Here is a 27,695-nt window from a genome sequence, read left to right as displayed (position 1 = left end):
TGTCACCCCTCTTGAATTTCAATTATACTGCTGCTTAGACACTTTTCCAATTTCTTTGGAGCCACCTGAGGCACCAAAAGCACAAAGGTACTCATGTCAGGGACTAAACAGAATTGACAAAGCTTTCCTGCTTTTGCTTCAGCAAGCATATATTGCTTCATCCTGCACTGAGAATATCTGAAAAGCAAAGCATGATTTAAATAAAAAGAGAAAGATTCACTACATTCAGATGCATCACAAAAGCTAGGAATTTTCTTAATAAACCTTTACTGCTTTCCCTTCTGATTAAATGGCTATAGATTTTAAATAGATTATAAACCAAAAAAAACCTATAACTTGTGCTTGTGACATGTCTCTGAAATATTTCTCAATAGAGTTCGAAGAGCTTTGAAGAAAAAATTAAAAATGCTTTCATGTCTTTGACAGAAGCTAAGAGCGATTTCAGGCAGGACCATTTCCTGAAAATGTTCTTTTCAGCAAGCAGCAGCTGAACTAAAAATCCATCAAGTGTGACACTTAATTACAGAGAGACAGACAGACACATACATATATACACACACATAGAATTTTACTGCTGATATTACCAAACTATCTCTGCATAGCTGATTTTTAGCTGGCAATGCCTTTTCACACTAATGAAGCTTTTCTGCTCTAACTTCTTGAACTGAACAAGAAGTTATTTTTATATATTCGATATCTGCTGTAATTCCCAGGAAATAAGGAATTACAGTAAGATGCTTAATATTAATTTCATTTAAGAGGGTGGCTAACCTGTATAGCTTAGAAGTCTTAAGACGAAAATCCTGACAAGACTCCTACTGATTTTAATCAGGCTGGATTTCACTGCTCTATTACTCAAAGCAGCAACACGACACAGAAGAGGTTTACCATGTAAAGGCTTTCTTTTCCATGTTGTTAGATAGATTATTCCAATTAGTTTTAAGCATGTCTCATTTTGAGGAGTAAAGCTCATAAGAGTTTTCCAAATTCCCTCAGTTGAAACTCAGTTTTAATGAAAAGCAGCTCCTCCAGCTAACACATAAAAACACTAGCTCACAAACCCATGCTGAGACCACTACCAGTCCTACAGCAGCCAGCAAGGGAACAGGCTTGTAAAGACATTTATAGACAAAAAAGCCTCCAACAATGGCAAATGCTAACCCTGCACACATAATATATGTTGTGTCTTACTTGGACATCCACTTCACATCACTCAAAACACTAGTACCAAACAGAAAGCCCTACCCAGATTTTTTTATAAGCTCAATGGCCAAACACAACCGGTCTTTAAACGACAACCCACTGACACCAAGCAGATGAAGAAAAGTGCACAACAAAACAAATGCCCTTTTCTGCCAAAAAATTATGTTGAGCCCAGATCACTGTTCATAAAAAAAGAAAACAAATCCCAGGTTCCCCCTCCTTGAGCATTGTGACAGATGCCACCAGGGATAACAATAGCTCCCAGCTACGTGCGGGACCGTGTATCACTAAGTGGCTTGTGTATTATGGCTTAGAGACTCCTGCCCTAGTTGGCTTGTATTTAAAGGTAAAAAAGGTCATGGGCTATTTAGCACCTGCACAACTGAGAAGCAGACTGAGGCTGAGAAGTCTGTAATGCCATCTTCATTCCACAGAAGACATACCAATGTTAATCCGATGACAGTACATTGGTGACACACCCGTGAAACAAAGAGGTCTTCTTGTAGACACCTCTGGAATCCTAACAAAAAGGAAATCTTCAATTGCCTCATGTATTTTGGTCTTGACACTTTGGCTAGGATTTTTTTGTATATAAATAACCTCATAACAAAAAATACTGTATGATATTCACAGCCTCATTTTTCACATGTACCTTCTAGCTGTATCAATCTAGTTTATAAATTATCCCCTGAACAGAAAATATTTTCATGAAGTCATTAGTGGAAGCATACTGCAATGTACACAAGTTTGCCAATTAAAATTAAACTTCTGTTAAGACATTGAATCTGATAAACCTTCTTGGAGAATATAAAACAGCTCCAAGAACCAAGAACTTTCTAAATATATTGCATAAATTAAAGACTTCTCCACAAAAAAGCAGTAGCACTCTTCTAGGTACCAATAAAAGAATAAAGCTTCTAAGAGACAGTTTTCAGTTTCTTAGTTTTTAATTAAGATTTTTAAAGGTTGCCTTTATACACTCTCAAAGAATAGAGAGGACTCGATCCAAACAGCATTAACCATTGTTTTTCTGAAAAGTCACTTAATTTGAAATAGTATAGTTATTGTAACAATGAATACCCACAATGTTTCCCTTGTACATTACTTTTGAATATTTACACAGTTCTGAGTAGTGGAAGCAAAGGGCTAATAGATGTAGCTGAAGTTATACTATGGGTTCTGAGTATAACTGAAGGTACCAGATGTACAAGTGTTTAAGAGAAATGTTGATTTTTCCCTCTTCTGATGCAGTTGATGAGTCATCAGTGATCTTGATAATGTAACCTGAGCATCCTGTTCCACTGATGTTGCAGATGTATATAATTCACTTAAAGCTCTCACCTTTAGTAATGCCACTGAACAGTGCCTAAAAGGGTGTTTCTGTATGGAAAACAATGTGATTTAACATTTTGAGATGATACACATTTCTTCCAAAGAGCATGAGTGTAACAGATGAGAATTTCAAGTGCCTGTGAGTGCAACAGCTGATAATGTGCTTTGCAGCACTGTTACAAGTGTTAGAATTGGCACATCATTGTCACTTTCCTGACATTTCAGCTGCCTTGTAATTTCAGATGCAAAAATGCCAAAAAATCAGGTAAATTCTTAAAATGGCACACGTTTTTAAATTTGAAATAATTAAAAAATTATTTTCCTACTCCTTAAGTATGTCATCTTAGGTAAATTTGGATTAAGGAGACTTCAGACTTCAGTCAGTTATCACCTGTATTCTTGGATTCTTCAAAACCTGGGCAGAGTCATGGTAGTTCCTTACTTTTGTAAAAGCTCTGACTGTATTGTGTGTATATATACATAATATATATAATATATATTGTATATAATTATATAAAATTATATATAATTATATATCAGTATCATTATATTATATATAATTATACATATCTATGATATACAATATATCTATTATATATATTATTTATATATTTATATATATTATTTATATATATATATATGCACGTGTGTGTGTGTGTGTGTGTGTGTGTGGATGGATGGATGGATGGATGAAACACTACCAGATCTTGAGACTACAAAAAGTTTCCTCTGCTGCATCATGGTACGAGGCTAAAAACCCTTGCATGAAAAGACTACATTCCAAACAGACCTGAACAGGGGAAAAAAAAAATCCAAATAAAGAAAAGATGTCAACCATCTGAAGGGGATGATCACTAGAGAGGAAAAAAACCTACAATTGTATGTAAATAGGCTTCCAAGCACATCACTCCTTAAATCCAATGTCACACAGGTAGAAAACCATAACAGGCACTAAAAAATATAGAAATATTGTATTTTTAAAATTATTATTAGTATTAGTAAAGACTCATGATTGTCTTCCATGCTTCCATTCATTTCCAGGATCTTTCCATTTTTCAGGCTCTGCCGAAGACAGGAGAGGGAAGGCTGAATTACACATGCAATTTGAATTGAGACAAGAGTACACACAAGTTGTTGTGATGTTACTATGTTTCAATCTCACTTGTGCTCTGCCTCAAGCTGAATTTTGCATGCTTGTTCATCTATTGTTTTCAAACTCTACTCTTAAAGCTTTCAAGATGCAGTATCTTCCTTCTCTCTGTGTGTACCCTTACAAACACAATGAAGACCTGATATTAATTACAACTTCCATGAAGGCAGTGCAGTAAAAATATTGCTGTTAATATAGTATCAACAGCACAGCAGATGAGTTCCTGGGGAGGGAGAGGGAATTAAAACTTCAGCAACAGCAACATATGTTTTAAATAAAAGCAGAAAGATGCTCTTCATCATACAGTATTATTAGTCTGCATGGGAGACTAACACCCCTCACATTTGCTTTTAGAAGTCAAAAATAACAAGGGAGAAGACTCCAACATGATCTTCCATGGCAGCATCTCTCTTTCCCACGAGAAGACTGTAAGGATTATTTTCACAGAACTGTGAAAATCACTGTGGATCCCTTTACCAACAGGAAAAAATACTTGCTTGTTTTCTTGAAATAAATATTTGAATGAGTATTAAAACTAGTAAAATATCTTCTAATTTTAAATGTTCACCACATTATGCCACTGTAGCTCTTTTCAGAGCAGACATTTGTTAGCAGTCCCGTGATAAAGTCAGAAAATCTTAACATACAAATTGCATGAATTAAGAGGAATGATTTGTTGAAAATCAAAGCCCAATAAAATATCCACAAACAATGATTCAGCCAATCCTCAACACTAGCAACAACAGTATTAAATATGGCACAAAACCGTTCATACTTCATTTACCTGCAGAGTTCATAAACTTTTGCAGAAAATTATCTACCACTAAGTTTCTCATGTAGTCTCTGCCTAGTTCTGGGAAAGCTCCTTTCCCAGTCTACACACTGCTGTCTTCAAGTCAAAAGACAACAAAAAAAAATTATTTTTTTAAAAACTACATCCCACTTTTTCTGGAGATGAAGAGTGTCATCATGTCCTTTGCAGTTTCAATTAATGGCTTGCAATTGGGCTGTCATGCCAGACATGGATGCAGCCCCCAGTGAAAAATCTGCTACTTCTCAGGCCAGGAAACTTAGTCCAGAACTTCTTTCACTAAACCTCATGTCCCTTTCACATACTGCAGTGATAGAAGGGCAGCAGCCACAGCTAAAAGATGAAATAAGCATAGTCAAGCATGTGCAGGCTAATACAGGCAGTCTCATGCCTATGAAGCACATCTCTACACTCAGCTCCTAGTCTGCCTTCACTGCTTTCATTTCAATCCCTGCAGTTTACTAAACCTCTTTTGTTGATTAGCCAGTCAGCCACTGATTCACTGACACTTCAGCAGAGAATATACATGCAACTTTGAACCCAACACACCTCTCCCCTGAATTTCTGGGGAGATGAAGTAGCAATTTCCCATTTGAAACCCTCCAGATGACACAATACAGAACCATCTTTCCTCTGACTTCCTACTCCAGGCCTGCCTTCTCAAGACTTGATTCTTTTTCTACCACAGAAGCACAATGCTCTTAGACTGGCTTAAATCACTGGGATGGAACCAAGTACACCCAGCTCACCTCTAGCAGTGGTTTGTCTCACTAGAGATTTCATTAAGAACAAGTAGAGACTGCACAAACTCTTTAGGTAGTCTGTTTAACAACTGCCCCAATTAGGTCTAAATCTTCTCTGCAGGAATCAAGTTCACATTTTCTTGCTTCTATTCTAATAGTTATGGACAACAAGAAAATTAAAACAAGCAGATTTTCACCTTCTTCCATAACTAGCACAGATCTCCATTAGAAAGTCAGAATATGTGTGATTTCCCTTCAGTTTTCTCTTGTAGTCTAGATACACACACCTTATATCCAGAGAAATCATATCTGATCAACCCTGACATCATCCTCTGGAATTATTGCAGGGGTTGTTTTTGCATCTTTCCTCGTTGCCTTCAAAAGAAACCTCCTTCTGGCTGAGACGTCACTGGTACAAAATCAAAATGATTACTGTAATCACTACTTCCTGTTAAGTCAGAGCAGACTATGAATCATTCTGCAGTAGCAACATCATTTGTTCATTCCAGCTAGGACAAAAGAGTCATATCCTGTTTTATAATTGTGCAGCAAAACTGTATTTTAGTGAATTCCACCTTTCCAGTTTTGGAACAGCTTTCCAGCTTAGAGAGGTTTGCATAAATATATTTAGGTGTTTAATTACCTCATTAAATTTAATTACCTAGGAGACTTTATAAAAATATTTTTCAAAATGAAATGAAGATGTGTTAATAATTATCAAATGCCATTAGATGCAACTGCTAATCAAATTATAAAATTACAGTCCATCTGCAATATTACCTAGGCAAAGCTTCCATTCCTATATGAACTATGTGACAACCTCCTGCACTGGTAAATATAAAATCAGATGGTACAGTAAAAAAAATGTATTCTTAGTCCCAGCAACTACAAACTAGCACTCACTACAGTTCTCTGCTGATGGTCTGTCGGATCTTTTATCAATAACAGGAGGGGGCTGCAGGTAGGCACTCTTGGAGCTTTTTATTTAGCATCAGCCTCATCAATAGAAGGTGAGACACGAAAGACATTGAAGGCTCGTGCCGTAACAGCTAAAATTCTTTGGTTACAATGCCTTTTTAAAAACTTTCTAGCTAATAGCATAGAGTTAAAAGCATACAAGCATTTGCTTGAGCCAATCATTAAAACTACACATACACTTTGCTTCTAACAGTGCCTGCTTGTCATAGTTTAGAAACAATGGATAAAGCTCTATTATTAAACTTACATTTTTCTATTATCTTGCTTACTATATTTTCTAAGGCCTATCTCTACACAGTTCTAAAACACAGCTTTATTGTTTCCTGTCCTTGCATGCCTGTGTATTCTTGCATTCTTCTATTCTAAGATTTGCTTTCACACAGCTTCTGAGAGCTTTCTATCTTTTTTATTTCCCACAATGGTCCACAGCAACAAAAGTAATGTGATATGGTGCAGAGGTATTTTTCACTTGCTTCTCAACAGTTTCTACAAACTATGATTTTAAAACTGTAGAAAGGTAGGTCAGGTTTCTCTGGGATAGCTATTTTTTGCTAAACAATTAATTCATGTAACGATTTTAGTTTCTTATAACAAGCATCAGTCCTTCCAAGTACAAGTTTTCATTGGCTGCTATTAAACATTTGTTTTTGCAGTGACATCAGCCCCCTCTGGTGAATACTCAGCTATTCCTTTTCTTGGGCTCCCTGCCCTACTCTCATTGTTAGAGAAAGATACAAATGCTAAAATTCTTTAAGCCATCTGTCCTCTTCTTAACAGTCTGGCAGCAGCCAGTTTCAAAACACGTTGTATTTTTCTCACCTGCCGTGATTTCTGTCACCTCTTGCTGATCTTGCACAAGCTGCATGGTATCTGACACCACAACCTGATGGTTGGTATCTTCTTCTTTCTCTTCATTAGGCTGGTTGGCTGTTGCAAAACAGTTGCAGCTTCCAGCTTCTTTGCACAGGATCAGGGTCCGATACCAGTAGTCAGACATGAAAACTCTGTGAGCTGATTTCTGAAATATGAAAACAAAGAGAAAATCATTTTCTGCGAAACATAAGGAAAAAAACTAGCTACTTGAAAGAAAAGGCTCAAATGTTAAGGAGAAATATTACATACAGATTTTCATATCTTTGATTTTATTTGAAGAAAAAAAATATGGAGTTTATAATAGTCATCCATGGTATAGTACCCAAAGTAAAAAGTTTGAATTCCCTGTAGTTTCTCAAAATGCTTATATCAAAGGTCAGGAAGCTAATATAAAAAAACAAAGATAAAACCAGTATACAAATATCAAATCACATGTGATCTGCATAAAGGCAAAAAAAAAATCAATATCACTGTATTCTTAGCAGAACAAGTCAATATTTATCTTAAATGCAACTTCTAAAACCAAGTATAGCTAGATGAAAGAACACACCAGAACATGGGTTGCCAAATAAGTGAAAGAAAAAAAGATAACGATAAAAATGGACAAGATACTATGATTGCCATTATATGGGAGGCTAAAATTACAGTTCAAATTTTCCATAAACAAATTGACTGAATGAAAGCTTGACACTTGAAATCTGGCAGGAAGAGGAGATGCTTTGGTTTCTGACACAGCACCCAGGTCCTTCACCACTGCCCTTCTACTTGAGCAGAAGGGGTAACAGTTCCCTTAGCCTAGCAGGAACTAGAAATTACCAGGCTTATTATATGTGTATTTACAGGTAAGAGAGCAAGCAGGTACTTAAACACTCATAAGCTCTTCAATTTATGCCAGAGAAGTACAGGGAGGTTTGCTTTTTAACATAAACAAAAATCACCCCCTTCTTGAAATAACAATGAAAATAGCACTAACTGTGAAAGATTTTGTCCATTTGAGGAAACATCCTGATCTTTCCAAATAATTAATCATTGTTAAAGGCAGCTGGGAACTCAAAAGTTGGGGACTTATAAAGTCACAAAGCCTCCTGCAACAAGGAACTCACTCAGGTTGCTCAGAACCCTGTCCAACCTGATCTTGATGTTTCTAGAGATGGTAATACCACTTCTCTGGGCAACCTGTTCCAATGTCTCATGGCCCCATTGTAAAAAAAACCAAAAACAACCAAACAAAAAGCGCCTCTTTTCTTACATCTAATCTAGAATCAATCCTTCAGCTTAAAAATATTGTCCTTTTTTACATCTCCAAATGACCTTGAAGAAAGTCCCTCTCCAGATTTCCCACAGGCTCCCTTAGGTACTGGAAGGAATCCCTGGAGCCTCCTCTACTCCAGGCTGAACAACCCAAACCATCCCAGCCTGTCTTCACGGGAGATGTGCTCCAGCCCTGTGACCATCTTCATGGCCCTCCTCTGGACTCACTTCACCATGTCCACATCTTCCTGACGTGGGAGACCCCATAGCTGGATGCAGCTCCCAGGTGGGGTCTCCCAGAGAGAAGGGCAGAATCCTCTCCCTTGACCTGCTGCCCACACTGCTTTTGATGTGAATGGGCTTTCTGGGCTGCAGGTGCACAAGGCTGGATTGTGTCCAGCAGCACCTGGACACTGCCTCATCTACGAGCACCCCAAGTCCTTCTCAACAGGGCTGCTCTGGAGCAGTTCATTCCCCAGCCCAGATCAATACCAGTGGTTGCCCTCACCCACATGCAGCACTCTGCCTTTGGCCCTGTTAGACCACATGAGATTCCCAGGGGCCCATTTCTTGAGCTTGTCCAGGTCCCTCTGGATGGCATCCAGTCCTTCAGATGAGTCAACAGCACCACTCAGCTTGGTGTCATCTGCAATTTTCAGGGGGTGCACTCAATCCCTTTGTTATTAGTGAAGATATTAAGTAACACTGATCCCATTACGGGCCCCTGAGGGACATGACTTGTCACCGATGTCCATCAGGACTCTGAGCCACTGACACCACCCTCAGGGTGCGTGGTACATGACCATCCAACCAACTCCTCATCCACTGAACAGTCCACCATCAAATCCAACTCTCTCCAGCTTAAATAGAAGAATGTTGTGGAGCACGTGTCAGAGGCTTTACAGAAATGCAGACAAATGACATCTGTAACCCTTTCCTTGTCACTTGATGGGGCCACTGCATCACAGACAGCCACTAGGTTGATCAGGCAGAGCTTGCCCTTGGTGAATTCACACTGGCTGTCCCTTATCACCTCCCTGTGCCTGAGCACAGCTTCCAGAAGGATCTGTTCTGTGATCTTCCAGGCACACAGCTGAGGGTGACAGGTGGTAGTTTCCAGGGTTCTCCTTTCTACACATTTTAAAGATAGGTACAATGTTTTCCTTTTTCCAGTCACCTGGGATTTCACCTGACTGCCATGACTTTTCAAATCATGCAGAATGGCTTGACAACAACCTCAGCCAGTTCCCTCAGGACTCGGGGATGCATCTCATCAGGTCCCATACATTTGACTTCCTCAGGTGGTCACAAGCCTGACCTTAGTGGGAGGAACTTTGCTGCCCTGGTGCCCATTTTGCAGCTCATCTACTCCAGAAGTGTGGGAAGAGTCTGCCAGTGAAGCCTGAGCACCTCAGCCTTCTCCTCATCCACCGTTACCAGTTTGCTGGCCTTGCTCATCAGCAGGGCTACACTTTCTTCGACTTTCCTTTTTTTGCCTGACATACCAATAGAATCCCTTCTCATTATTCTTTGCATCCCTTGCCAAGTTCAGCTCCAGTTTCACCTTGACCTTCCTCACCACAACCCTAAAACTGGACTGCATCCCTCTATTCTTCCCAGGACACCTGTCCTCGTTTCCCCTGACTCTTCAGGAAATTACCCCACATCCAGAGATGGGTTTGTTCCCACTCTCCACCAGAAGGCATATAGGCAAGAAAAATAATCTCCAAGCACAAAGAACCTGACAGGCTTTTCCAAGTCTATCTCAAAAGGACCAGGCCCAAGCAGGGGAGATATACATCTCCCTGGGCAAATTTATGCTTTAGGAAAGAAACGGATGCACAATCTTCATTTGTCCTGTAAGCATTAAAATCCAAGTGTTTCTAGTGTATCTGTTTCTAGCTGCTGATTAAATTGAGTAAAAGCATCACTCCAGACCATGGATATTAGCAGTAAGTCTGCATTCTCTGTATTACATTTGAAGGTGTCAGTTTTATAGACTTGAACAAAGTAAATTCAATTTAAAAAGCCTTCTTAACATAAAAAGAGTTATCTGTTTAAAAAAAAGGCAAAAAAAGACATCATTTAGCGCCAGATCCCTCAGGAATCACCCATGAAGAATAAAGTACTCTCTCTATGGCACTTACTGCAATGCTTCAACAGAAGAGAAGATTTCCAGATAAAACATCCTTCAAGAATTACAGTAAGGTGCATCTTCTCCCCAGTTTAAAGAGAGCAATTTTATTTTATTTTCGCCATTTCCTCAGTTCTCTTTGCCTGTTTCCAGACTTTGGCTTTGCAGTGTTTGTCAGAGGATGGGTAATGGAGTTAAAAGCAAATTGCTCAACTCTTTCTGTAGCTGCTGAACTGGACAGGTTCATTGCACATATCCTCCTTGTCACACAGAAAGTGGCAAACACTTCCAGCTGTACTAATGCACCTTCTTCTAGTAAATAATGTACGTAGCAAATAGGACACAGCTTCAAGTTGCTTCTGCCTTTACAACACTCTGTCATGCCATGTGCAATGACACAAGTGTGCACATGCAGGTACCTGAACAGCACAGTGGGTTTAATAAAAAATAGCACTTCTTAGCAATTCAATTTTTCTTTTTTAATTCTGTGGGAGCAGGGGGAATTCTTTCCATTACCCTTACATCTGAGACACTAAATAGATTTTAGTTCTTAAATCTGCTTAGCAAAGTTTGAAGTTCCCCACTTTTTACCCCAGGTATTGGGGCAATGATAGGGAAGGAAGTCTTCTCTGCAGGAGAGAAGAATCCCAGAAACTTCCAGCAGTATTTCTCCTTGCTCCTGTGCAAGGTGAACTGAAAAGCAGCTGGATCTATGATAATAAGTCAGCAATTACTCTAATAGGAATAATTTTTTAATTTATTGCCTTTCTTTAAGGAATGGAAAGTCCTGAAGACTTAGCAGAAATAATTATACACAAGCATGCAGTTAGAGACAATCATGTATGACCTTAGTCCTTAATTATTTTCTGATCCACTGGTCGTCTTGATTTTAAGAGCAGTAATGTGAACTTGGATCTTAAGAAAACAGACTAGGAACTCCATGTGCTAAGAAATTGGGGGAAAAAAATAGATGAGGACTGAGAGATAGTCACTGTATATGTTTGTCACACTTCCATGAAGAGAGGCAGCTTGCACATTCATAAAACTACTGACCAAGATTGACTAGAAAAAGAGAAACATAAAAAAAAGAGGAAAAGAGAAACTCCAAACAATCACAACTTTTTATTTTGGTTTATGAGCTAATACAAGATGTTCCAACAAGTCAAAGCATCCCTGATGGATATATCTCCACTTGGATCACTGCAGTGACTCTGAAGACACAAGTAGCTGTTCTTATTATTTCAAAGCATCCAAAGATAAACTCATACTCTCAGCCAGCATAAAGCTAGGCTGATACACCATGGAAAAAGCCCAAGACTGAAACCTCCTTTTGACATTTACAGATCTGAACAACTGCTCCCAAACCTCAGTTTCATATGCTAGAACCAATACCACTTGAGAGTTTGGGTTTTTCTGTTTGCTTTAAACTAGATTGCAGACAGCAAAGTTGGTGAAATACCCAAGGAAAAGCAGGAGCAGAATTTGGATTCATTTGTCAGGACACAAAGGCACTGGTAAACTACACTGCAGCCAGGATCTCTCTACCTGTGGGCCCATGAACTGTACATAAGTAATAATATTCTTAACATCCTTAATTCTTAACTCTACATTACTCCTTAATTAAGGTGCAAATGCTTCCTGAAACATTGCTTAAGAAAGTCAGACAAAATAACAGTTTTTAAAAGCAAGAGTCCTATTTCAATCTCTTTGCACACACACTTCACTGAATTTACTTTACTTTTCTATTAAAAGTCCCCCTTTAATTCAAGAATAACATTGCAAAGGCAGTAGTTAATTATTATCTTAGAAAGTAACCAGATTACGTAAGGGACAGAGTTATCTCAGAAACTTAAATCCATTTTCTGCAGCCACTTCACCAAGGCACTTAAACCAAACTCCCAGGGTCCCCATCACCTTCAATCCATGCTCTGTTACTAGATCACTGCTGCTGACACTTGATACAATTTCTTCATCCATTTCCCTGGTGAAGAGTATTTTTTTCTAGGCATGTGTAACACAAACATTTAAATATATCTCACTTCTAAGACCATTTGTCCAATATTTTCAGATTGTTCTGTGAATTACCTCCCTCAGCATTTAATCAGTGCAGCATTCTACTGTGCTTTCATCATTGTTCCATTTAAGTCACTGAGAAATAAAATGTATTTGTGTGGGGAAAACTGCTCCCAATTTAGCACCTACTAGGACTTCACACACTTATTTTCCATAAACATGATGATACTTTATGCCAATGCCCTTAAAGAAAAACTGTTTAATATCCAGCCTGGATAGCAAGCTTAAACTTAGTAATTCACCAAGCTCAGTACACCAACATCAATAGAGGCAGCAGAGTCCAGATGATGATCTAAGGGCTCATCCCCTGCAGGAGAATTGGACTGAACTGGGTACCAATATCTCTATAACAGTATCTCTTTATTTTAGAATGAATTAAAATACTCTGAATGGTATTTAAACCATCAATGTTGCTCTGATGAGAATCTTATTTCAGGTGCATTTATCTGTCTGCACCATTATTCCAAATTTTTGTGCTTTGCAATGCTGGCCAGCCATTCTTCCCATTGCCCAATTCAAGGAGAAAGTGCAAAATACATCAGACACACATTATAGCCCAGGTTCCTCCCATCCGTGAAACTGAGATGTCTAAGTAAAGAATCTTTTTGATGACCCACATGACTTCAGCATTCCCTGGAGTAAGAGAGATGTGCATCCTCTGAGGCTCATCAGACCCTTACTTTGTCTCCAGAGAGTTCAAGGCAACTGCACATGAACTTGAGTTTGTATAAACAAAAGTCCCACTTTTGTATACGTTACCAACTGAGTGCCACAAAGAATGAGTCCTGTAATAAAAACAATAAAACACTTTTGGATTTCAGTAAAGTCCATGAAATTACTCAAGGTCTTCCTACAGAGATCTTGTACTGCTACTCTTGCCCTTCTCCCAGTCCTTTTACATTTTGTTCAGAAGGATGAAAAGGAAAAATCATCAGCAACAAAGCCCCATTCTAATCTCTCTCTAGGGTATGTAGAATACCCTCACATGTTTTAAGGCAAAATCAATTTAAAGACTAAATCTTTTCTCATTTGGAGTTGTACTGTGATCAACATTTAACTTGAATACTAAGTAGTCCTTCAAGATAAAGGGTCTCATTTTGTATTTAAAAGCCTTTCACAAAGCATTAAAAGTCATCAACACGCTTATGTAGAAAATACGAATTTCAAAGAAAATGAAAGACTGTTTAGCAAGACCTAACCTAAGGCCTCTACAAAGGAAAAAAAATCAAATGTGTTTCATAAGAGAAACAATTTCTTATTTATTTGACTTTTCATCCTCTAGGTAGCCACTTCTTCTATGAGGAATGCTTACACGTTTAAATGAAGTCACTCAGCTATCTTCCTTCCTCCTTTTGGGGCAGAAATATGTAAGAAGTTTACTTTTGTTAGTCAGCTCAGAATTGTGCATTATATTTTAAGACCTCTAACAAAAACAATAAAAAGATAAAGCTAGGATGACAGAGGGTAGCTGAGCTCCCAAGGCTTGAGTAACCTTCCCCACTGCCTGCCCCTACCCACTCTGCAATCAAGTGCAGGAAGAGCTTCCAGTACTCGGTCAAATTCTCTTCTTTTTCAGAGCTGCGGGCCCAGTGCACACCAAGCCATCCATGGACTGTCTGAGAAGAGCACGAGGACAAGGAAACAACAGAAATTAAATGAGGTATGGACTTGGCTGTAAGCAACCTCACCTGAGCTGCATCACATGTCCTATAGAAACCTGCACCTTATGCATCCCACACACTTCCCCTTTGCAAACAGGAGAAAAACAGAGGCCCTCAACTTTTATACAACATGAAATTTGAAAAGGGGCTTGTTCCTTCTGTACAAACTTGATGTCTAATGCTAAATGCAAGATTTCCATATTTTCAGTGACTATAACCAAAGAAAAGCCAGAGTCTGAGGAGTGTTAATGTAAACGTGAGAAAACCTCCATGTTATAGAATTCCAGTTGCCTAGAGATCATTATTAGCAAAAGCATAATTCTCTTCGTCTCTAAAACTCCCACCAAACCACCTACATTCCTGAAAATGGAGCTTTTGCTCAGACATCTAAACTTTTCCTCCTGCCCCCTCATACTACCCCCACAACCCCAGCTTTCTTTCCCACTCATTCCTCTTTCCATCCATGAGACATCAAATAAAATACTGGCCTGAACATGGTGTCCTCTAAAGCAGCATGGAGAGCAGCTTATACTTCTCTAGAACAGTTCACTGTATCTATTTTCACTCAGATCACATTTCAGAGATTTTTTTCCAAGACCCCAGAAAATGACAAGCCAGGTTTCATTTTTAGATTAAGCCTGAAACACAATAGAAGCTGATAGCTCTAAGCAGTACTCTGTGGAGAATGAGGTGGTTTTGTACTTGACCTCTTATTTCAAGGGACTGATAAATCTCCCCTTGTTCAAGTTGTTGTCATGATAAACCCAAACTCCCATCTCACCAATGCATTATTCCACTCACAAACACAAGATGCTGCCCACCAGCATGAGGACACTACACAAGTCCCATTTGTTTGACTCAGAGGTACCTGTGGCCAAGCACACAAATCCCAACTCCTACACTAATTCAGCTGAAAGAAGAAAAATATATGCTACTTTCTGAAAGTCAGTGAGTACATGGCATGTTCTAGTTCTTAACTTATTTATCACAGGAACAAGCATCAGAATATTAGCAGTTTCTCTTGAAATCAGAACCTGGAACATCTAAGACGTTTCTCTGCAGAAAGCTCCAAGGAGAGTGCCTTTGTTCAGTGACCGTAAAACAGGAGTACGTGCTTTGCTCCACTTAGAGGACACAAGTCCCCGAGAGATCACTTGGGTCACTTCATACCACCGACTTGCTGACAAACATATAATAGGTGTCCAGTTTCAAAGGGCTCACAGAACATCTACTCCACATGTCCCTTCTCTTCCTCCTCCCCCCCACCCCAACCCCAGCTGGTGGCAGATCAAAAGCATTTTGCAATAACCCACCAAGAAAACCTTCAAGACTCTTAGCTTCAGCATTCAGTCTTGTACCATCACACACACAGAAGGAGAAAAAGGCATGGCTGTGGTTTCCTAAGGCTCAAGAAACCTTCCCCAGCTGCCTGTCTACAGAGATGGAGAGCACTGCCAATGTCCTGTACCTGCAGAATTTGTTGAACCTAAGTGCAAGGTGAAGGCAATGCTCTAGGAAAGAAGAGGCAAGTTCTCTTCCTATCTACTTGGATTTAATTTCCTGTTAAGTAACGATGATGAATACTTCCTAATGAAGTTGTTATAGATTTGCCCAACAGGGTAATTTTGTTAGAAACAGCAACTGACAATTTTAATTGTGAAAGGAGCACTGTGTTTGAAGTTTCAAGCAGATGTATGTTTTAAGACGATTAAATCCGATAGCTATTTTGAAGCTCCTGCAAAGCCTCAACACTGCACACAGGTGGCTGCCTTCAAGACGGATTTTGCAGACCTCCATCATTAAAAAAAAACAACAACAAAACAAAACAAAAGGCCTTTCCATGCAACTTCTGTAATTACTTTTGTATAGTCCAGCGCCAAATCAGTGAAGCATATCACTTCTGGAAGACATCTGAAACCCAAGAATTGCAAAGTTCAACACAAAAAAAAAACAAAAACACGTGCATGTGACCCAGGCCTCCCTACAGAAGGGATAAAAATCGAAAAATGGACAAGAGGGTTCTGGGGTAGCAGCCAGGCCCAAAACACAAGAAAGGACAGACATGCAACATGAAGTACAGAAACAATGCTCAATTCCCTACCGCTGTGCCTTTACCAAATATGTGATGTAGCACCTTCTTGAATTAGGGTCCACATCAAATCTTTTTTCCTCTCCCCTCTTACTAAAATTATGTTTACTTCTATTCAGAATAATATTATTTCTCTTTCAACATGCTAACTAAGCTTGCACAAGATAAGTACCTTTAATAAACACAGACCCTGCTACTGAACATTCAACTGATCCACTCCCCAAGCCAGAAAAGCTTTCTTTGTACTAATAAACTCCAGAAAGCACTTATGATTATCATAAAAAGCCAACCTACATCTAGATCTTTTAGAAAACAAATTTGGCTTCTATTTATTTGCTTTCTGAGCTTTTCTATTTCTCTGTTATTCACATTCTCAGTCATTCTGAAATCATTAAATCAAACTAGCTGTATAAAGGAAATAAAGGGCTTGGAAGAGCAAATAGGCTCTTGCCATTGCCATGTCCATCGTGAAAAAGTTTAAAATTCCTTTTCAAGATTTTTGGCTAAAAATATCTTCAAATAAACCTCTACTTCTTGTTTTTAGATTACAAACACTTAAATCTCCTTCCTTTTGTAGATACAAAAGAAACAGAAGTAAAAAACCCCCAACAAACAACCCAAAACAACAAAACCACCAACAATCTACAAACACAGCTGGCAAATTTATTTTAATAGTCCAGCCCCAGTGAAACACAAAACGTAAATAAACACCACAAGCGGCAGAAACATCCTTCTTTATAGTCCCCGCGATTAACCATTGCAGGTAACACCAGCCAGCAACACCCCGCGTCTAAAACACCTTCTTCGTACCAAAGGACCGCTTTGTTTCTCCAGTTCGGGGATATAACTCGGAGATGTAATTCGGGGAAGCAGCCCCAAGGGCACAATCCCCGCTCGAAGCACCGCAGAGCAGGGGCAGCCCCGGCTACCCCCACGCCCCCGGGGAGGAGAGGGCATCCCGCGCCGAGCGCCCCGGGTCTTATTTGTCCGCTCGTTTTCAGGCAGGTTACCGTGCTTGCCTTTGTTTGGCTTCCTCCCCCAGCCCGGACCTATAGCCGCCGAAGCTGAGGGGGGCAAACAGCGAGGAAGGGAGCGGCACGCCGCCGGGCAGAGCCGCTCCGCGGAGCGCCGGTGAGCGCGGCGTGCCCCGCTGCTGCTCCTGCCGCTCCTGCTGCTGCTGCTGCTGCTGCCCGGCCCCGCCGCCACCGCCGCCTCCCGGGCCGGGCCGGGCCGGGCGCTCCGGGGGCTGCCGCGGGCCACGAGGAGCCCGCCGCACTCACCTCCCGCCCTGCCCGCAGGACCAGGTGGCCGCTGCCGCCGGCGCTCAGCAGCTCGCCCGGGCGAGTGGGGCAGCGCCTCCCGCCGGGGCCCGCGGCGTGGGAGGGAGAGAGGGAGAGGGATGGGATGGGATGGAGTGCGGGGGAGGCGCCGCCGGGCTCCGCCCGCGGGCGGGGAGGCGGCGGAGAGGAGCTGCCTTTTGTCCGAGCTCCGATCCTCGGCCCGGCACCGGCATCCCCCGCCCCGTGCGTGCTCGGCGGGAGGCGGCCGGGGGCCTTTGTGCGGCGGGGCCAGCGCAGCGCTCGTCCCCGGCCCGGGCGCGCTCACCTCCAGCACCTGTAAGGGCTGGGGAAACAGCAGCGCCTCCTCGCCCCCGGCTACAAAGGGCCCGCGCTCCCCGGGTAGGAGGGGTGCTTGGAGCGGGGGGCTTTGCGTGCCTTCTTCAGTGAAAAGTGGTTATTTCCAGGAAAGCTGTTGCTACGTATCGGAGTATCGCCTCATCTTTTGGGGACCTGTGGCACCTCAGAACGAGGTTTAGGTAGCAGAGCTGGGTCAAGGGTTGGACTTGATAATCCTGGAGGTCTTTTCCAACCTAAACAATTCCATGGTTCCACAACAGGGAGAAGTACGCCGTGTGCCACGTGTAGTTTTGCAGCCTCGGTTCTGGTGTTTTCTGGTGTTTCAGTGTTTGGCTCCCAGCGTTTTGTTTTCCTTTTATCGGAATGTGTGTATGAAGGTAACAGCATTTTTGTGTTTACATCTTGATCAGACAATTGAACAGCTGGAAGTGGATTTGTTTTCCCATTATAAAAAGATTTAAAAAAAAAAACAAAACAACAAGCCAACCAACAGCAGGTATTTTCTTTTTTTTTATTCAGGTACCCCCAAGCATTAAAACCTTTGCTTTTAAGCAGAACAATGCACAGCATGTGCTTTTGTGTGCTGCATGTACAAACACATGGGAAACGGGAGCTGCAGAGATGAGTGTTTCATGGGAAGCGCCCGAGGTGCGTCCCGAACCGACCACAGGCTTTCCCCATCCCCTCTGACACAGTCAGCAGTCTTCAATGCTACTCTCCATCTCTGCTGCAGCAGCAGTTGTTTGTGTTCAGACACTAAATTTTCCAGTAAAAATATTCCAGAGCTGAGGACAAAGTCGGGCTAGCACATATTTCATGCACTTCCTTTTTCTTGAGCTAGAGGCTTCTGATTTTGAGAAATGCATCAGATGACAGAGATATGCTGTGTAAACTTGTCTCCTTAATAACCTGAAATGCTCTTTCTTAAAGCCCAGTGACCCAGAGTAGTGTCAGGAAATGGCTTACAGAAACAAGGTTTTGGTATGGGTCAAACATAATATGGGTCAAACAGAACCTGACATGCAAGTAGGTAACCAAGTCACCTTAGCAGCAGCCATGGTCTGTTCTCCATGAGAGGTGCTGTGCTCCTCAGTATGTCATGGGAAAGGGTGCCCCTGTGACATTTCACTGATAAACAGGGGACTGCAGAAAGAAAGTGCAGATTCAGATTGATCATTTTTTTTTAATTTTTTATTTTTTTTCAGTACCTCATGTGAACATTTTCAGTGTTGGTTGAAAAGATCTGGTTGGTTGTCCAGGGAAAAGGGCCAATTAACGATGACATAAAAGAGCAGAGAGGATGCCTTAATTTGGAGATACTGTCAAAAACAGCTTTGAAAGAAGTCTCTGAAGCACAAGGGAGGCAGCAATCAAACATACAATTTAGATTGCAGTTCTCTGGTGTTGCAGGCATTTTTTGATCTCTATCCCTATATCTACCCCTAGAGGAGTAAACTACATGGGTCTAGTTCAGGATTAAAGCACAGCACTGGTCATCCTCTGTAGTGTCCCCTGGGTGGTGGTGTCCCTGGGTGGCTCTGTCCTAGCCAACAGCAGTCCCTGAGGAGCAGCTCAAGGGTCATGTGTGCTGGGGCCATTCCCAGCAGACAGTCTGTGTGAAACTGACCTATTTCAGGAGATAAGAGTTTAGTTGTGCGTATGAAAGCCATGTTGTGCCAGCTGGTTCCTGTGCCAAAGAACAGTTCCTGACCTGCTTTTTTTTGCTGGTAGAAACATGAGGCTTTTGACTTTTGTGATTCCTGCTGTGTTCTGTGTCAAACCAGAACCTTAGGCACTGGCTGGAGTCAAGTAGTGAGAAGTCAGACTGAAGATCTCAGTATTTTAGTGACTGAGCAGGATTTCTACAGAAATCTTTGCTCACAGGAACATACAGTTGCACTAGTTAATAGTATCAGAGTTTACAGAAGAAATGGATCATTTAAAAATAGTCTCAAAATGTTATTTCTTCTACATTAAGCAAAATATATTCATTAATACAGCATTGGCTTTTGTAAGAATGCTATACTTCATGGAAAATACTTTTGTTTTGACTAATGCTAAGAAGCTGGGGTGAATTTCAGCAGGAAGCAGTTAAGTTTCAAGCAAATGTCAAGAACAGATGGCATTTAGGTCTGAAGAAATTAATAAAGAAAGAAAGTCACTAGAGCAAATGTGTGCTTTCACATTACAACAGCTGAAGGTAAAAGTGGGTTGGAAATAGGTTGAATTTTCTTAAAATATCTGTCCTAAATATGAGGAGTATGGTGGGATTCCTAAGAATTGTATTATGGCTCTAGCAAAAATTGTACCACAGGGCACTCCTTCACACACATGTGCATGGTATTTCAGATGCTGTCAGTGTGAAAGTGTTACAAATTAATATGGGGCTAGAGTTGACTCTTTCTTTTCAACTCAAACAAAAGCTTGGACAAGACCAGAAGGATCTAACAAGGACAGAGGGCCGAACACACTCATCTCTTGCACAGATGTTGAGGATTATGGATGGATAAACTTTGCAAGGTGTTTGAGACTCACTGGCTTAGCTGTGTATTGGGAGTCTGGCTGGGAAGGCAGAAGACAGTATTTTCAGTGAAGGAAGGACCTTTTGTTCAGGAATTAATGTCTCCTGATCTACTGCCCTGTGCCCGTTACCAAAATTATCCAGAAGAACACTCTAGAATACACATTTAGGACACAGTCTTAAATTGTACCCGAGGAAGTTTAGGTTGGGCATCAGGAAAAAAGTTTTCACAGAAAGAGTGAAAAGACATTGGAATGGGCTGCCCAGGTGGTGTTGGAGTCACTGTCCCTGGAGGTGTTTAAGGAAGGACTGGATGTGACACTGAATGCCATGGAGCACTTGACAAAGGTGGTGTTCGGTCACATGGTAGACTCGATGATCTCAGAAGTTTTTTCCAAATTAATTCATTCTGTGATTCTGTTACTTTAAATTTCAAGGAGTAAGAAGAGATGTACAAAGGAATCCAAACAGGGAATCATTATCATGTGCACATAATTCAAGAAAGAGCAGAACTAACTATGGCAATATGGCATGAAATTTTCTTAGCATCACCTGTACCTGTTTCTGCCAGTTATGAAGTCTGGAGGGGCTACACAATGACAACAAGTTGGCTTTCAGGAACAGATTAGGTGAATTGGGTCTATCAAAAAATCTGAGACCTTTATTGAGCAACTGGTCTGAACCACAGCTTGTACGGAATCAGAAACTGTCTGTGAAAATATAGTAATGTACTGAGAAAAAATAAGATAATTAAGACTCAAAGCTGTTATTTGCAGAAGTTCTCTAGGGTAAGTTAGGGAGATTTTTTAAACACACCAAGAATAAAATATGACTATATATTGACTATATGACTATATAATCAATATCTAATAATATTTTATATATAAATATACATATATAATATTTATATATAATATATATTATATAATATATAATTTATATTATTTAACATATAATATGACTATATTATATATGACTATATACAGACAAGAAGAAATTCCCTTTTTTTTTTACATAATTGACAATGAGTCTTTTCTTTATAATTATAGCAGAAATTAGTGAATGATGCAAACAAATTCTGATTAAAATTAAGGCAAGCTAAAAAAAAACCCAAACTGAATAATAGAAATGAAACTCAGGACTGAAAAAAATATTAGTGGCAAATATAGTGAAAATGTGAATAAACTGGGAAAAGGAAGAGTCAACACTTTAGAGAATCCCATTGGTAAGCTGCACAATTCCATGTTTTTACAAGATGTGAGCAAAATATATTACTAGAAAATCTAACCTGTCTTCTTATTACACAATGAACATTAACAGACATGACTCATAGGTTCAGGGAACACTATTGCAATCATACTCTGCTTTCTTGATGGCATAAAGTATCTCCAGAAATTCTTCTCTCTCTGGAATGAAATATTTACTTTAATACAAATCCTAAGAACTTAGTAAAAATAACATCAGTCTCTCCATAAATTTTAGAAAGACTCTTGATTTCATGGTTCAGCTGAAAATTCAAGCTGAATGTGCTAGGAATCCCAGCCATGGTAGTCCTTTTAGCCTATAGTAAGTTGGATTTTATGTGAAGAGTGCACAGGAACATTCAGCTTGTTATGGCTGGATACTCCTTTTGTGTCTGCCAGAGATCTTGATGAAACACAGGACAATTGCCATAACAAATGGGAAAGGAATTGGCTTGGGCAGGAATCAAATGGACAAGACACTCAAATATGTGCAGTGAATAGGAAGAAAGCTAATTAGCTACAAGGAAAAAGCTTTGCACACCAACTGCTCTTTGATGCCCTCCTCAAACTCAGTTTAATCAAAAAACAGTGTACAAGCTTGGGATATAAAAACCAGATGGTCCAATGAGAGACTTCTGGTCACTACTTGTGTGAGGACACACAGGGTTCTGGAGATTAAGTCATCCTTTGTAAATCTCCTACCATTTATTGCCATAATTCTCTGAACCAGTCACTGGGGAAAAAAAAAAGTATAGATACTCTCCAGTCTTGTAAAGATGTATGAGGAATGAATAAACCAGGACAAACATTATCTCCAGGGTAGTAAAAGGAGAATCCTTTGGTGGGATCTTCCTATTGAAAGGTACTAGGAACATAGCAACAATAGGGGGGAGCAAGGGAAACACAGCTAACATGGAGAAAGTCTCTCATTTGCATGGCTTTAAAAGGGCAGATTAAAAAATTCTTCTGATCTTATGAAATTTGGAAAGGTTTTTTTTCTGTGCTTTTCCATTCTAATTGAGCCAACACTGTGGACAGCATTAGCAGCAAAAAGGAAGCCGAGTTCTTGCAGCAGATGTGTTGTAGCTACCCTGTACAGCAGAGCTTCCAGAAAGGGCCTGGGAGAGCAGTGCAATCTTAAATGCTTGTCACAAGACAGAAGGTGGTTTCATGCAGGTATAGGGAAGTCTGCAGGGCAAGCATCCTCCATATTTTGATTTAGCAAATACTCATTCTGGAAGTGGCCGTGGAAAATCTGTCCTGTTGTTTACCTGGGTGATTGGCACAGAATCAGACTCTTTCACCACTCCTGGTGCTTGTAAAACATATCTGACATGTGGAGCACATGATCCTCTTTCCTCTCCTCCCTTCCTTCCTTTCAGAGTAACAAGTCAGACAAGGTCTCTTGTTAGTGGTCCCACAGCTGTTAAAGGTATTTGCCTGTAGCCCCAAGGTTCTAAATGGAAGGAGGAAGATGCCCTGGCTAGAGACTTGGGACTCTGAAGGTGCTTTGGTCCTACAAAACTCCAGAGCTTCAGGCTGCAAGGTCCAGACTTTGTCAGCTAAATAAATTAGTCCTAGAATGTGTACATGGACATATCCACAAGCAACAAAATTCATATGGGAGGGCAAAGATCTAAGTCCATCCCGCTAATGGTTTGTGCAAGAGCCCCAAATTCTACCTTTGCTATTCACATTTCAAATTTTGTGTCTCTTTGTTGTCATTGTGACAGAAAGCACCAAGAATATTCTTTGGGTTTTTTCTTTGTCATGGATGCAGAACATCCTTTGGTATGTATGTTTTCTCTCCCTCATAGTTACTTTTTTCCTTAGCTTTCCCAAGAGCTTAAAAAAAAATGAAATTTAAATAATTAATGAAGTTCACTATGGTTATGCACAGTAAATTATATAGTAAATACAAACACAATGCATACAAAAGAATTTAGGTTGAATGTCATGATCAGAAATATGTTGCAGGTACTATTTGTTTTTATTTCACCCAACAGGAAACCTCCTGCTGCCTGTAATGGGAGCTTAGACACTTGCATTCAACAAAAACAACTCTAAGTGCCTGAACCTGAACCTCACATTTGGCTTCTTGGATCATATTTTGAGATTGAGTTGTCCAAATACACAACTCCCACTTAATTCTGCTTGTGCAGAGAAGAGGCAAAGAGGGAGAGGGCATGGGAAAAGTTCCTGGGACCAAAGACATGGTGCGCTTTGGTCTGCAGTATGTGAAGCAGGGATTTCAAAGTCATAGGTGCTCCTGTCTTGTTCTGTGGGAAACACAATCTAGGTCAGTTTTGGGCTGTGCACCATGAAACGACTGAGATGGAACAATGAAGACTCATAGTAAAGAAAAGAAATTGTTTGGGATTGAACAAAAGCCAAGGACTTTCTTTAAAAATATTAGTAGACCATATTAGTTTTGAGTGCATCTGATGTGGTGGTAGAGAATAAATGGATTTGCAACCCATGAACACTATTAGAAGAGTGGTGTGACATGGCAGTAAGATGAAATGTCTATGAACAGTAATGTAAAAGGGTAAGGTGCAGGCAAATGTTCAAATGGACATTAATCAGATTTACAGGTGAATCCATATGAGAGAATGCCTGAACTCTACTGTAGATCAGTGAAATTTATTTTTATGCCACTCTAATTAACTTTCCTAACTCCCAAGCTGACATACTTTCATGTAACACCTGTAGTGACCACACAGGGATGAGAAAACACATCAGTGACAAGAGTATCATGAGATTTATAGTGCTTAGCAGCAGTAGCCTGGGCTTTTTGCACATCTTCTTTTCTCCCTCAATCAGTAGAATTCCAGACTTAGTGTCTTGGCTCAATACCTGGATATGAAATTAATTATATCAGGGTTGGTTAAGTATCGCATCTCAGTGAAATGTAAAGGGAGTGTAGATCTTCACATACTGAAACAGTTAAAAAGTTAGCAGTGTGGTTGGCAATTAACCTTATGGAAAACACAAGCAGCTTCTAGCAACAGCTCTTAAACAATGAGTCAGGGTGGAGCCCTCCAGAATGAGAAGATTCATTGCCAGTGAAATTAAGATAAATATCAACATTCTGTATTTCAGTGTTCATACACATTTGGAAATAGTGTAGACAGATGGTTCTCGTGAACTACATCTGGATATATGATGCCAAAGTTGAGTGCATTATATAATCATGATTAATGCAGAACCAGATCAGTAGGAAATCAGAGTGAAATTTGTCTTTTGGATATGGTTAAAAATTTCCTTGGTAGCAGTGGTGTAAGAATTTACACAGCCATTCCCATTCTGTGCTAGCATAGAATCTTTGTGTATGTATGAAAACAGACCTTTTCTCTTGTCAAGACAAAAGTGTAGAGCACAGGTAGTTTGCAATAAATTAAGTGGGTTAAAAATTCCTTTTTTCTCCCAATACCTTCAAATCACAATTTTTTATAAGGAAAAATAAATTAGTAAGTCCCATGAGACCATGTATCCTTTCAGAAGAATTTGAATTAATGGACTCAATAGGGAGACTTAATTTCCCAAACATACCAATTTCAGTAAAGAAAAAGAGAGATGAGCTTACTTTATTTGCTGAGAAAGAGGCCTGGGAAAAGCAGGATGAAGATGAGTGATTATTTCCCACATGAGAAGGGGAAACACAGAGTTTGCGGTGTTTATGTGCACGTGATCAAATACTTTTGTGTAAAAGCAACCAAGGTGAGTAACCATTGTGGTGGTGACCATGTTGCTTCAGATCTGCTGGTTTACCTGCTGAAAATTCTTCTGAGAGAGCATGAAAAAGAGAGATCACTCTTGTTAAAATGCATGGAACTATGTTTGCCCAATCATAAAAGGAATGGGTTATTTTCCTTTCAGAATTAAGCATGGTATGTTACACAGACTTCTAGGGGAAAGGGAAGTACCCCAGCATGTCAGGTAAGAGGCAAGTAAGGGGAAATGTAAATGTATGTACACCATTTTCTACCTATAGAGAGAACAAAAGTTGAGCAGGCATCAAAGTTTGAAACCTTAGTTAAACTCCAGATGGACAATTTAAGAAAGGTGGATTCCAAATCATCTGCTATGGATCATATTTGAGAAGACAGAGAAGCCTAACTCATGTTACAGTACAATTCACAATGGAAGGATCTTCAGCTTTTTTTCCATCTGGACTAGTTCCTTTCAGCACAATGATGCACAAACGTGGCTTTTGTGCTAAACTAATACATAATTTGGACTTTCTAAGAAGAGTCATTTAAAAGCCAAGTGAATCCCAACTGTTACTGAGCTCTATCACTGCATCAGTGTTAAGCTTTGTGATCTCGTGCCTGAAACCGCTCAGAAGAAGAAATATTTCTTTCTGGCCTATAAATTAAGTCAGAATAAAATTATACACACTACCTCTTCATAGCTGGGATTAGATTTTCACCTCATAAATACTGACAACTTTCTCTAGCTATGCAATTTTGTTCATCCTAGAAGCAACCTGTGCAGTACTTCCTAGAAAAATGCTCTTCTAGGCTGGCTACTTGGCTGGAAGTGTTTCCTGAAATCAAAGTCAGAATACCACCTGATGGCTTGATCCTTGGGCCAGGATTTGTTTTCCTTTTTGTTTTAGACCCCAGTGTTTATGAGATGGCAAGATTCAGAGCTTTCTAATTTGGTTAACATTTCAGCATGGAGTATCTTTACAAAAGATGTCTGAAATCTCAAGGTAAGTTGTTGATGTACTTTTGAAAAAAATATTTACATTCCTTATCTTGCTAGGAAGAAAAACAGAGCAGTTTTTCCCACATTAAATAAGGAGAGACTCAACAGTTCTCCCTGAAATAGGAAGCCTCAGAACCTAGCAGGACACTGTATCATATGTATTTTTAAAAGCATAAACCACCATGAGATTTCTTAACTGAATGACCTTGAAAACAACAAGTCTTTTGGTGGTTTAAAATTGAAAACTGTTTGTCACCTTTAAATGGAAAGCCAACACTTAAATGATTAAGACTCAACATTATTAATTTACTGCAGACTTTCCAGGTAAAAAAGAAAGATCATGCAGTGCAATTTTCTTTTAAAAAACCTTTTAAACCTAGATGGGGACATTAGGCACCTGATAAACTGATCTGCATAATGAAGGAAGCTAATGGATTATTTGGTTTTATCCCTATCTTATCACTTCCTAGTATAAATGAAGCCTTTAAATGGGTATATGGGTTTTGCTTTAGCATTTGAATAAAATGGAAATTAATACACCTGTATGTGCAGTGGAAGCACACAACAACAAAGCTTTAATAGAATATCAAATACTGTTTCTAAATTCCTGTAGAGTATCACCAGAGGAAATCAGAGTATTTGAAAAACAAAACTAAGGAACTTCAGTCTGTCTCTAACCTACCTCATTTCATATCAAGATAACCTTCAGGAAAGATTTTATAGAGCAGTGTCACATATATTGCAGAAAATATTGAGTAGCCTCACTGTAGAATATAAAAAAAAAATCAATTAAAATTATGCTTACTAAAAGAGCATCATTTAAAAGATAATGGAAAATACATGGTATTTGATTGAGAATATTGTTCATCACTTAAATTATTTTCTATCCTTTTTTCCTTTAAATAAGAAAATGTATTTTTATGTGCAAAATTAAGTTGTGGGGTAACATGTCCACATGGGTACTGTGTTCTTCCTGAAATCTACATATATCACCACATTATTTTTTTCAAAAACAGTTTCAATGTAATATTCTATCTAATCACAATTTATGCTTTTTTTTTCTTCTTTGCATGAATAAAGGGGAAAACATCTTCCATATTTACAAAGCCCCTTCAAACTACCTTCTCTGGAAGTTCATTCAGTAGAAACACAAAATTTCTTGATGTACAAAAGGGAGATGGGTACAACATTCTTGTACTGTTTAGATAAAAATTTCATATAAATACAAACCCATTCCTCTAAATTCTTTATTACATGAAGTGCAAAATCAATATAGAAGCAA

At 39.7% G+C, this 27,695-nt stretch overlaps 1 protein-coding gene across 5 annotated transcripts in view; it reads right to left on the bottom strand.

The window, feature by feature from the left end:
• MCF2L (MCF.2 cell line derived transforming sequence like) overlaps nt 1–17,666 on the bottom strand; it is a 154,326-nt gene extending 136,660 nt beyond the window's left edge. For 3 of the 5 annotated variants that reach the window (XM_033512985.1, XM_015634516.3, XM_033512955.1), the window contains exons 1-2: nt 17,579–17,663; nt 7,037–7,235 (exon numbers count right to left, since the gene is read on the bottom strand). In XM_033512985.1, the coding sequence (XP_033368876.1) occupies nt 7,037–7,214 (178 nt within the window). In that variant the 5' untranslated portion in view covers nt 7,215–7,235; nt 17,579–17,663. Of the gene's footprint in view, nt 1–7,036; nt 7,236–17,578 lie in introns of all 5 variants that reach the window. The other 2 variants (XR_004496485.1, XM_015634587.3) reach the window with 2 other exon arrangements.
• Between the last annotated feature and the right edge of the window lie 10,029 nt (nt 17,667–27,695).

Source organism: Parus major, chromosome 1 (genome assembly GCF_001522545.3).
Source record: "Parus major isolate Abel chromosome 1, Parus_major1.1, whole genome shotgun sequence".
NCBI classification, from domain to species: domain Eukaryota; kingdom Metazoa; phylum Chordata; class Aves; order Passeriformes; family Paridae; genus Parus; species Parus major.
This window is presented reverse-complemented; position numbering and strand designations above follow the sequence as displayed.